The sequence below is a fragment of the Enhydra lutris genome, unplaced genomic scaffold (assembly GCF_002288905.1).
Source record: "Enhydra lutris kenyoni isolate GAN:26980312 unplaced genomic scaffold, ASM228890v2 scaffoldscaffold33, whole genome shotgun sequence".
In the NCBI taxonomy this organism is placed as follows: domain Eukaryota; kingdom Metazoa; phylum Chordata; class Mammalia; order Carnivora; family Mustelidae; genus Enhydra; species Enhydra lutris.
In genome coordinates this window covers 18157849-18168891 of record NW_019154117.1, presented here as the reverse complement: position 1 = coordinate 18168891, position 11043 = coordinate 18157849, and the positions used below count along the sequence as shown (strand labels likewise).

Genomic DNA, 11043 nt, shown 5'->3' with positions numbered 1-11043 from the left:
CGGTGGATGTGCTCTCGCCGCCGGGCGCAGGGCTTAGGGGAACCTCGGCGGCGGCGGCGGCGGCGGCGCGGGGGGCGAGGCGGGCCGCCGGTTCCCAGGGAAGGAGGCGCGGGCGTCTGAGCGAGGCCGGGCGCGGCGGCCTTCCCTCGCGCGCCCCCCGAGCCAGCGCCCGCGGCCGCCTCCCGCGCCCGCTTCGCTCCTCCCGGCGGCCCGAGCCTCCCGCTCCCGCCGCACCCCCGGCCCACCTGGTGGCCGCGGCCCCCGCGGCCGTTCCCCGAGCTCGTCCCGGACGCGCGCCCGGGCGGCGGGGGCTCGGCGGCCACCGCTGCCTCGGGGGAGCGAGGGCGGGAGGGTGTGTGTGCGCGCGTGTGAGCAGGGGGTGCCGGCGGGGCTGCAGCGGAGGCACTTTGGAAGAATGACTCTGGAGTCCATCATGGCGTGCTGCCTGAGCGAGGAGGCCAAGGAAGCTCGGCGGATCAACGACGAGATCGAGCGGCAGCTCCGCAGGGACAAGCGGGACGCCCGCCGGGAGCTCAAGCTGCTGCTGCTCGGTGAGTACAGCCCGGGGCCCGCCGCCGTGGGCCCTCCCGCCGGGCCCCTGCGGCCCCCGCCCGTCGCCCCCGGGTCCCCGGGGTCGCTGCCCTCCGCGGCCCCCGCCCCCGGGCGCCCGCGGCTCGCCCCGACCCTCGGCGGGCGCGCCCCCGGCCACTACCTGCACCCGCGCGGGTGCGCGGGCGCGTAACACACGCGCGCGCGCGCATACACGCGCGCACACATACACGCGCAGAGGGGTCGCAGCTGCCTTGCCCGGGGCCTCGGCTGGTGCCTTTTGGTATCCCCGAGGGCTGTGCCTTCGGGGAGTGCGTTTATGAGCTGTGCATCTCCTAAATGGCAAATCACTTCGAGGGAGAGGCGCGGGGGTGGGAAGGTGGGCAGCGGCGTTAACTTCCAGTGTCTTGGCCATGGCGCCCCGTGTTGGAGAGGGGAGCCGTGTGTGTGTGTGTGTGTGTGTGTGTGTGTGTGTGTGTGTGTGTGTGTGTGTGTGTGTGTGTGTGTGTGTCTGTGGCCCGAGGGTGACGAGCCGTGCCGGGGCACGTTGGGGGACGGCGTGCGGTGGGGTGGCCGGTGTGAATCCATTGTCAGTTCTTTCTGGGGTCAGGACGGAATGGTGGTCGGGTGGGCCGACTCGCGACTGGATTCCCCAAGGAGTGATGATGAGGGAATCGAGTGGTTGGCCCTCCAAAGAAAGGGGGGTTATGTATTCAGGTGGCAGGCAGGCAAGCTCAAATGTGTCACATAAGTGCTTTCTCTAGCCACCAGACCACTGAAAGGAGGGACTCAGAAGAGTTTCTTTACCAGTGGATGGTGGCAGGCTTGTTTCTCGTCTGCACCATTCCTTCCAGATAGGAGGGATACGGGAGGGTTGTGCTGTGTGGTTGTTGACAGCGACCGGTTTCTTTTGTTTAATGAGGCAACCCAGATGTAGGCCTGAATTCACAATAGTTACTACTGAAAACCAGTGCAGCCTCTCAGTTACTCTCACGGCAGCAAATAGAAACCTTTTGTTTAAAACGGACAACATTTTAGTATCTTTGGGATCTGGACTGGAAGGAAAACGGGAAGTGTATAGCAAAAATTTCCCTTTAATCTCTTAAAAAAAAACAACCCAACATTCTGCCTTCACACTAAGTTATCAAGAAAATGCCATTTCTCAAATAGGAATTCTATTGATAATTATCTTTGAGAGAATGTTCAGAATCAAGGATCAGGGTGCACATAGGAGTCAGCGTGACATAACTCTGAGCTATGGTGGTAGGGAGAGCAAACAGCTTTGCGGTAACAGGCCTGAAAAATGTCTGCACTTGTGTTCAAGATATTTGTGTGTATAATAAATATGTTTCCCAGTCATGTCTGAAAGAGGGAAATATTGTATTGTCAATTCAGATTTAAGAAGCATGCAGTTTCTTTCTTGAGCATTTCATCTCCTGGTTTAAGGAACCAGTTGCCTTTGGGACTGAACTGCTTATCTACCGGATCATTTACAAGAGGGAACAAAATATAATGATTGCAAATAGTTACAAATGGTTAACTCGCATGCCATGCTTTATGTCTTCATCTTGAAACCAGATTAGATAAATGTGCACATGCTTATAAGGAACAGAAGGCAAAGCGCTGGGTAAAAGAGGTGGGCTTTAGGGAATGAAGCCAGGGGAGGGGAAAACTGCAATTGGAAAAAGAATATTTAAAAAAAAAATGTTTTTATTCTCATTTTGGGCTACTTCTAAGGGCTGAATCATGTGTAATTGAACATGTTGCGAATTCTCAAGATTGAGAAAAAAAGAGAGGGGAAGAGAAATAGGCATAGAGTGTCTAAGTACAGATAAAGGAAAAGGATGTGTTTTAGAGAGACTAAAGAATAGGCTCTCTTTTGCCCTGTTTACAGTCTTTGTTTATGGTTAGCTGTGAATACAGCATTTGAGATCTCAAGCCATCCCTGTTGTCTGAAATGTGACAGCTCGAGTTCCCAGGGAGCTAGGAGTTAGAACCCCGGGGGTTTGTCTGTTTGAAGGCCTCAGTCTGAATGTCTAGGAGGAAGATTTTTAGGCAAATACACATATATGAACATTTAATTACGTACTGTATATTTCAGTAACATACAGTGCTTTAAAAATATACTCGGGGAGATGATTTTATGAGCAAAAAAGTGAAACAGTTTTCCTGCTGAAGTGGTAGTAATAAGAGAACTTTTTCTCTTATTAGGTTATTTGAGTGGGGTTTAATAAGCCTAACCCCAGCCCCCAAATAGAGCCCATTAGGAGTGGTGGGAAGATATGGCATTAATTTAGCACCTACCTTCATTAATAACATTTAAAAATTTGAACAGCTCTTTGTTAGAAACACTACCCCTAGGCATCAGGTAAGAATTGTTACAGTTTCCTGTCCTAGAGATGTTGCTTTTGTAGCATAATGAGTTTGATACCTATACTACCTCTACAGTAAATGTTCTCTACTAAATGTAGATGTGTGCATGTGTGTGTGTGTGCATGGGATTTCACAGTTTTTTGAATCCAGGAGAAAAATGATGGTTGATTTGAACCAGGAAAGGTGTTGGGGAGGACTTCTCTTTGAAGAACTGCTCTCCCATCGGCTGCTTGGATGAGTTCACTGCATCTTCCTGTTCCCACCTATCCGAAGAAGGTTCTAGGATTTATCCTTTCACAGTGTCAAGATTTATCAATATTTTTAACTACATTATTTAAATGGAAGGGTCACTTTTATATTTAAATGACATTCAGTATGAAATTATTTTCAAACTGAATTTTAGTTCAAGGCATGACGTCATGTTAGTGGAAATGGATTTACTTGGCGGGGGACCTTTGCATATGTTCACCATTTATTTTATATATTACTAATATGAAGAAACAAGAGAGAGAAAATAGTCGTTACCTGCCTAGATGAAAGTATAGCAGTGAAATGTGGGCTGTTTTGATACACATACAGCGATTATGCTGGTGTATTCCAAATAATATAGTACTGATATGTTTTGATTTTTATTCTTTTTTAAAAATGAACCCAGAAACTTACCACTGTAAAATAACCATATTTAATAATGAATTCTTGTTTTCTTTACCATATTCGTTCTCTGAATTTACTTACATAAGTATTTTTCCTTGACACCTCAAGGAAGACTTTGTATTCTACATCTATATGTGAGCGAATAACTTCTTCTAACTTGGTTGTAAGTTTTCATATGCTTTGTGCGTATATAGTACATTACATTTACTTTAACTGATTACCATTTATGAATATTAGCTAAATGTATTTGTAGTACATAGGTCACAGTATCTAATATTAATGTGTCCTTAAGACTGTATACAACAAGTGGCTTTGAATTCCTGCTTAGTTACAGATATTCGTGCTGAAATTTTTATCAGTTCCTTGAAGATATATATTTATATATTTCCTGTTAACCTGTTCTTATTTTACATGTTTTTAAAATCTCAACTCTTTAGATCTTAATCACTAAACAGGAAGATTTAGCAAGCCTTTCTAATGGACTGGGTTCCACCTATTGAAAACAGGCTGTTTAGGCTGGTCTTAGCTGGAAGAATATATGTCCTCTGTCTTCTAACTGAATTACATGCGTGATTGTGGATTTTCGTCCCATTCTAGACCAGCAGCTTGGGAGGGTAGGGAGTGTGTCCGTAGTGCTCACTATTAAACCCCAACTTCCAGCTCAGTAGATCCCTAACTCATGACATGCCCTCCCTTAAGTACTTGTTGAATGAGTGAGTACCTTTATTCCTGACCCTCCTGATAGAAATTGGGACCATGAAATAATGAATAAAATGTGGAGACACAGGGATACATAACGTTTTTTAATCTGTGGCAGATAAAAATCACGGTCTTTAAAAAATTATAGCTCTTTGAGGTAATTGCATATACGTGCATTCCAGAATCGGAAGTGTTAACGTGATATGTGACCTCGTGTACTGCGCCTGTGTGTTATGGTTCTGTGCTGCATGTGTTTGGGAATGGTGACAGCGATGCTTAAAGTATGAGAGTTGAAAAGGGAAAAAAAAGATAAACCATTCCCTATCTTGGCTACTTATTGCGTAGAAGCTGGTTTAACCCTGTTATCTCCAGGCCATACACTTTCTCCCCAACGTGCTGGACAGAGTGAATTCCAGGTTTCTCCAGAGCATAGGTGGCTACTGCAGAGGTTTTTGTGATTCATCTGTACAGTCAGATGAGAAGCACAGTGATTAAATTTCAGAGTCGCACATGGACTCTTTTGAGTTGCGAGGTATACAGTTGTCCTGAAAACTGGACAGTTTTAGAGCAGGAGCGCACTTGGCCGGCTGGGAATGCACTGGCGGATTCAGACAGGAGGGAGGGTTCATTCACGTGGGTCTGGGTGAAAGTGCCTGGCCCACCACCCCGCAGTAGAGTTCACTGGAGAGGGATGGGGGTTGATGCTCTGAATCAACCCAGAAGTTAGTGGCCTTCTAGGATGCCCACTCAGAACAGCAGAAGGCAGGGATCCCTATAAGCAGCCCCAGTAACAGCATCTCCCTGGAAATGCCAAAATACAGTGTTGATGCGGCTGCGTTAAAACCAGCGAGTTTTATTTTTGCTATTCTTTCAGCTTCCAAGTGTCAAATATGTTTCTAAATGTCAGGATTTATTTGGATGCATCTCGTCTTTTTCTTTCTGCTTTTTTCTGTTTGTTTCTTTGAAGCAAAGTACTTATAGTTTATATCTGGAGGGTGAAATGGGGGCATCCCTCATGAAAATCAGAACTGTAGCTCTGACTCTATAGCAAAGCCTTCAGAGTAAGATTTTTGCGTCAAGCCGTGTACATTTATTGGCTGGATCTGCCCTGTAACTCATGGCTCTGTTTACGTGTTATTTCTTCCTATGCAAACTTCAGCACACGTTAAAATCATACTATGCAGTGAAGTTATCCCCTGTATATCGATATGTATATTTTTAGGTAAATGTAGGAAGGAGGACCAGAAGAGTAATTTAGTGGCCATTTTGTTTATTACAAGTAAATTTGAGGGGTGCCTGGGTGGCTCAGTGGGTTAAGCCGCTGCCTTTGGCTCAGGTCATGATCTCAGAGTCCTGGGATCGAGCCCCGCATCGGGCTCTCTGCTCAGCAGGGAGCCTGCTTCCTCCTCTCTCTCTGCCTGCCTCTCTGCCTGCTTGTGATCTCTCTGTCAAATAAATAAATAAAATCTTAAAAAAACAACAACAAAAAAACCCCAAGTAAATTTGATAGCCTTCTTTTCATTAAAAACAGCAACAAAACCACAACCCAGTTCCCCTTAATAAGAGGTGGCGTGTGTTCAGTTTTCAGAGGTGCCTATTCAGTATAGTTATGATTTTTATTACAGATGAATTTTTAAGGACCTGAAACAGCTTTCACAGTTGTGAGGCTGCGTGCTATGCTAAACTTAGCAGAAAAAAGGAACAGATTTTTCTTCATGATCCAGGCAAACTTACACTTGAGAAGAAATGAACTAGATTTTCCAAGGATGATTTTGATTCCAGCATTCATATTAATTTTTCTTTAATGGGAGGTCATTAGTTCTGTTGATATTAATGGAAATGTTGATTGGGTGTTGTAGAGGAAAAATAGGGATCTTAAATGGTACATCTTGGGAAAGAGAAGCCATTTTAAGAAGGTTAGGATTGCTTTCCTCTTAAGAAGGTGGAGGGAGAGAGTCTGTTTCCTCCAGACTCTCTGTTTTGGGTTAAGGGAAATACAAGTATTTGTAGCAACAAATTTAAAGTCTAGTTTCCTGGTTGAAACAGGGAGGGCAATGACGTTTTTCAAAAGGAAACTTTTATAATGGCTTTTCAGCAATGTTAAGATTTTTGCAGAAAAAATCCTAGGCAAGTGTGAAGTAGCAATAGAAGGTAAAATGTGTGATTGTTGGTAATTAAAGCTGTGGCAGTAACTGACTACAGTAAACAGTGAATGTTTTCTCTTGTTCTGCCGAATGGAGTAACATTAAAGACAGAGCTATTCTCAGACCCAAACAGGATTTTGTGTGAACAGCTGTTACTAATAAAATTATAGGAAGTTGTTTGACAATCACCTTTGATTTGTTATGTTACTGATATGTAAAAATCTGTCTGATTTCTCATCTAACAGGTAGTAAAAGTAAGAAAAGGACCTAACCATACTATCAGAAATGAGTTCATAAATCCTAGGTGGTCATGGATCTGGACTTTATACGCAATAATAAATACCTGTATTTTGATGCTGAGAACCAGAATTTGCATTCACTTTATAGCTCTGGAGTTGACCTTTATACCTAGCCATCATTTCTGAGATCAGTGCAGGATATTTTGTTAAAAACCTTCATGGTTGAATTTTTAAGAACAAAATGAGTATTATTTAAAAATGAAGTTATGAACATATTTCAAATTCATTTATTCCGCAAACACTTGCCAGTTACTGGAAGATAAACATTTCCTCCAATTTATTTATTTATTTTTAAACAGACATATCTTATGAAAGAACGGTTGCGTACAGAATGCTGGTCAAATGAACCGACAGTAAGCATCTAATATGTGTAAAAGAATGTGCTGGGCGAGACACTCCTCATTTCTTATTTGTCAATGGGAAACACTACAGTTGTAGCACTTTTTCACAGTTTTTGTTGTTTCTCAGTTGACGCCCTCGGACAGACTTGTCCTTCTGAGTTTTATCCTTCTTGGCGGTGGCTTTTTTTTTTTTTATTGGCTCTTAATACAAAGAAAAAAACAAAATAATCTGAAGGCCATTGTAGAAGCTTTCCGGGGATTACACAACTGGGGAAAGCAGATGATCTTGAGAATTATTTCCTTGGAGCATATCAGGTTTTTTTGCCTTTAACTGTGAGAAATGATTACTGACCGCTTGCCCTGAGCTCCAGCTGGATTGGAAGCTCCATGAAGGCAAAGATAGAGGCTCCTGCGGGTTTGTGTCTCGATGTAACACAAAACCTTGCTCAGTTTACCCTGGTTCTGTTTTTGTCAGGAACCCCCGGGACTCGTGGGCAGAGGAGGGTGTGGGCAGGCTGGGCAGGTGGATTCCCCCGAAGAAAGAGCAGTTGGAGGATGTGAAGGTCAAGCTTTTTGCTTTCGTCTGAGGGTACCATCCATATGTTCTCCATTTGCCACAGCTCTTTGCTGTTTTGGGGGCCACCCGGGGCACCGTAAAAGGAATTCTGTTTGAGCGCTGGAATAGTCTTTGTCTCCTTGCCTGCTTCTCATTCATTGTCTAGCGAGAATGATTCAGTTGAGCATTCTCATATTGTTTCAGGGTTGAAAAGCCAATGGCAGTTTTTGTAGCAGTTTGAATGGAAAACTGTTACACACACAGGTCCTTTGAAATTTAAAAATTCCATACACCTTTATTACAGGATTAATTTTGGACGGTGATTGGTTTGACTGCTTTGGAAACAAAGTAGTTGTTTCAAGGGAAGTGTGTAATGGATTGTGGGGCAGTTGGGAACGTGAGTGTTATTAATGCCATTATATTCCGGCAACCTCACAGAGGGAATAATAATTGATCCACAAATTAAAAAGAGCGAGAGTGAGACTCTTTGGCTGTCTTGCAGGAACTGAAGAGTGATGTTCAGAAACCTGTTCCTGCATATTTCTAAGAGATAGCCTTGAGTTTTTTTTCCCCTTCAGAGAGCTGAAGTGATGAATTTATTGCCTCTTCCCAGAATCTGACTTTGTTGTTGTCGCTCTTCTTTGTTCACCATCCCTTGTGAAAAAATCGGAAGAGTTTTTCTTCTGCTGCTTTTTTATATTTTCAAAACTTAAAAAATAAAGTTCTTCATTTTTCCTGTTTCTTTCCTGCTTTTCCTTTTGCCGTGGGAGAAGGCGGTGATGGGTGGCACCCTCCATATATTTCCTGGTGGCTGCAACTGACAATTTGCTTCTAAAGACAAGTGCTTCAGTGTCCCCCCCCCTTCCAGCTGTTTGGCAGAGGCCCCCCAAATAGCCCTTCCATGCAGATACCACCCACCCATTCACTCTTTGATGACAGCGCTTTCTTCTCAAGGAGGGGCGCCTCCACTCCCTGACATGCGCATTTCCTTCCGATTTCAGGAACTTCCAAGTTGGTGCTTCTTTCAAACGTGGCTGTGAGCTGGTGAGGGGAAGTTGGGTGCTTTAATACATTAAAAGGACACTTGTGAGTGCGGTTTTAGGAGATGACTAACTTTCTTTAGCAACCGTTTAGTCTGGCGAATACGTTGTTAATTGAACAAAATGCACCATTCTCCTTCCTTTTCCAGAGGGCAGGGACTTGAGATTGGTTCATGATTACCAGCAGGGAGTGAGTGAGCCGGCGCTGGGCAAGCTCTCATGCGCCACTGGGTTTCAAAATAGGATGCAATGCATTTGCTAGAAAGGAGGAAGGTGCTGTGCCTGCGTTGAGTAATCTCGAATCTTTCTCATGACTTGAACATTCTCATCTCAGTCGCTGGAGAGCCTTCAAATCTCTCTTTCTACTTGTATTTCTGTACAGATAGGTAGGGAGGATAGCCTTAGCCCAGGCCTTTGCTTTTGTTACACCCAGGCAGCTTGAGTAGGTTTTGGTGTTTTTTGGTGTTTTTGTTGTTGTCATTATTTTGTTTGTTTGTTTTCTGTTTTTATTTTTATTTTTTTTTAAGGCAAAGATGCAATGTTACTTTCTGGTCATGTGAGTTGATATTTTAAGACCGAGGCTTTTCAGAGCTGCTCTGTTACACTATATGCTCTTTCTGCAGATGGCAAATGCAGTTTTCCTCCTGTCCTAAAGAGCTGACCCATTTCCTGTGACTTGTTCTAATAATACAGGATGACTTTAATTCTTGTTCCTGGTTTGCCCTTAAAAGAATGCCAGGGTACTTGTTAAGTGTTTAACTCTTGTCTTTCTAAGTAAGACTCGTGATAGAGTTTTGAAAATGGGTTCATCACGCAAAAGCGGTGGCTTACTGGCATCGTGAGGCTTTATTCGGCTACATACGTACCCCGTGGCTCTGCATCTTGGGGGAGTTATTTGGATTTTTTCTTTTTTCTAAAACCTGTAACGGAAGGGAAGTCAGGGACTCCCGCCCTATCTCCTTGAACTAACCTGAAGGTGTTTCTTTCGTTTGTTCCTTTACTGTTTCAGTAGAAACCTGTGGAGTGAAGAGATGGGACCAGATCTGAGGGCTGCTTTCCAACTTTCTCCGCAGCTCTGGCATCTTGGCCGCTTTCGGCCCGGCCGCCTCCCTGGACGAGGGGGGCCCGAGCCCCAGCCCTCCGGCAGCCACACGCTCTCCAGGAGGCGTTGGCAGGTCCGCTGGACTCCTGGCCGCCCTCATGGCCCTAGCTTCCCCTCCGAAGAGACTCTGAGCGCCCTGCTGGCGGCTCCCGCAGCTCCGGGGAGGAGTGAGGAGGCGTGAGCGAGGCTGTCAGGAGCTGCCCCTCATGCTGCCTGGCCTGCTGCTGATAGTTTCGTCGCCTTCACAGGGAATGGTATCAGAAGCCTCCTGTCATATCAGCATGGGTCTCTTGCTTCCTGCAGGAAGGGCGATAGCTTGGCAGGCGCAGGGGTGGAGCCGGAGGGGCAGGCGCGGTGACCCGGCACTGCCCTGTTCAGGACTCCGTGCTTTCTTAGGGACCCTCAGGCCACTACCTTCGACTTACTGCTATGATTTTTTCCCCATCATTGGCCTTTTAGCAATGCTTTTTCCCGTGCTTGCACAGAGTCTCTGCTGCCTGAGCCCATTTCTGCAGTTTTCAGTGAATGCAGGTTGGCGCTTTGAGCCTGGGCCCCGGGAGCCCTCACACACTCGGCAGAACACGCTTGGGGGACTGCTTTGTGTTGGGAGCCGGTGGCTCCCTTTTCTAGGGCCTTCCAGGGAAGATTTCGAATGAACCCAAGAACAGGCCGTGTCTGTCCATTTCTTCTTACTGGACTGTGCCCATTTTCCCGCCCCAACCACGGGGCTTTACTGAAACCAGAAAAACAGGGCTGTTTTTCTGAGCTGCCCTCAATTGTCATGGCCATGTCAGAGAAACTTCAAGAAGGAGGCTTCCTGTGTCTCTTGTCTGCATTCTGGAGAAAGGGCTCCATGAAGGAACAGCTAGGTTCTTGGCCTGGGTCTTCAGAAGCACCCGATTCCCTTGGGCGTGCCAGGCGGGTGTTGGGCCTTTACCAACCCCTGTTTTCCTCCCGGCCATGGCCTTTTCCTCACCATCTTTTCAGCTGGATCGCAGATTTGAAGCTGGACGGGTGCAGGGGAAAAGGGGAACAGTCACAGGTGAAGGAGAGTAATGGGGGGTCTAGCGGGGCTTGGCTGGGCAGAGGGTGTTGTTGCTGGTGGGGCTGCCAGAGCCTGGAGAGCAAAGGAAGGGTGCGCTGCTCCGGGGCCTGGTGTCTTTGCTCAGAAAGAGCTGGGCCACCGCAGCTTCTCTTGCCTGCCTCACTGCCCTGCCACCTTTCCTCCTCATGGTCACGTTCCTTGTGCCCTCCTCTCCCAGACCCCGGGGTGCGAGATGAGCAAG

The 11043-nt window shown here is 46.2% G+C and overlaps 1 protein-coding gene across 1 annotated transcript in view; it reads left to right on the top strand.

The window, feature by feature from the left end:
- Positions 1-347: 347 nt before the first annotated feature.
- Positions 348-11043, top strand: part of LOC111153498 (G protein subunit alpha q) — a 303307-nt gene continuing 292611 nt past the window's right edge. The window contains exon 1 of the mRNA XM_022512555.1: positions 348-551. Coding sequence (XP_022368263.1) covers positions 416-551 — 136 coding nt within the window. The 5' untranslated portion in view covers positions 348-415. The remainder of the gene's footprint in view (positions 552-11043) is intronic.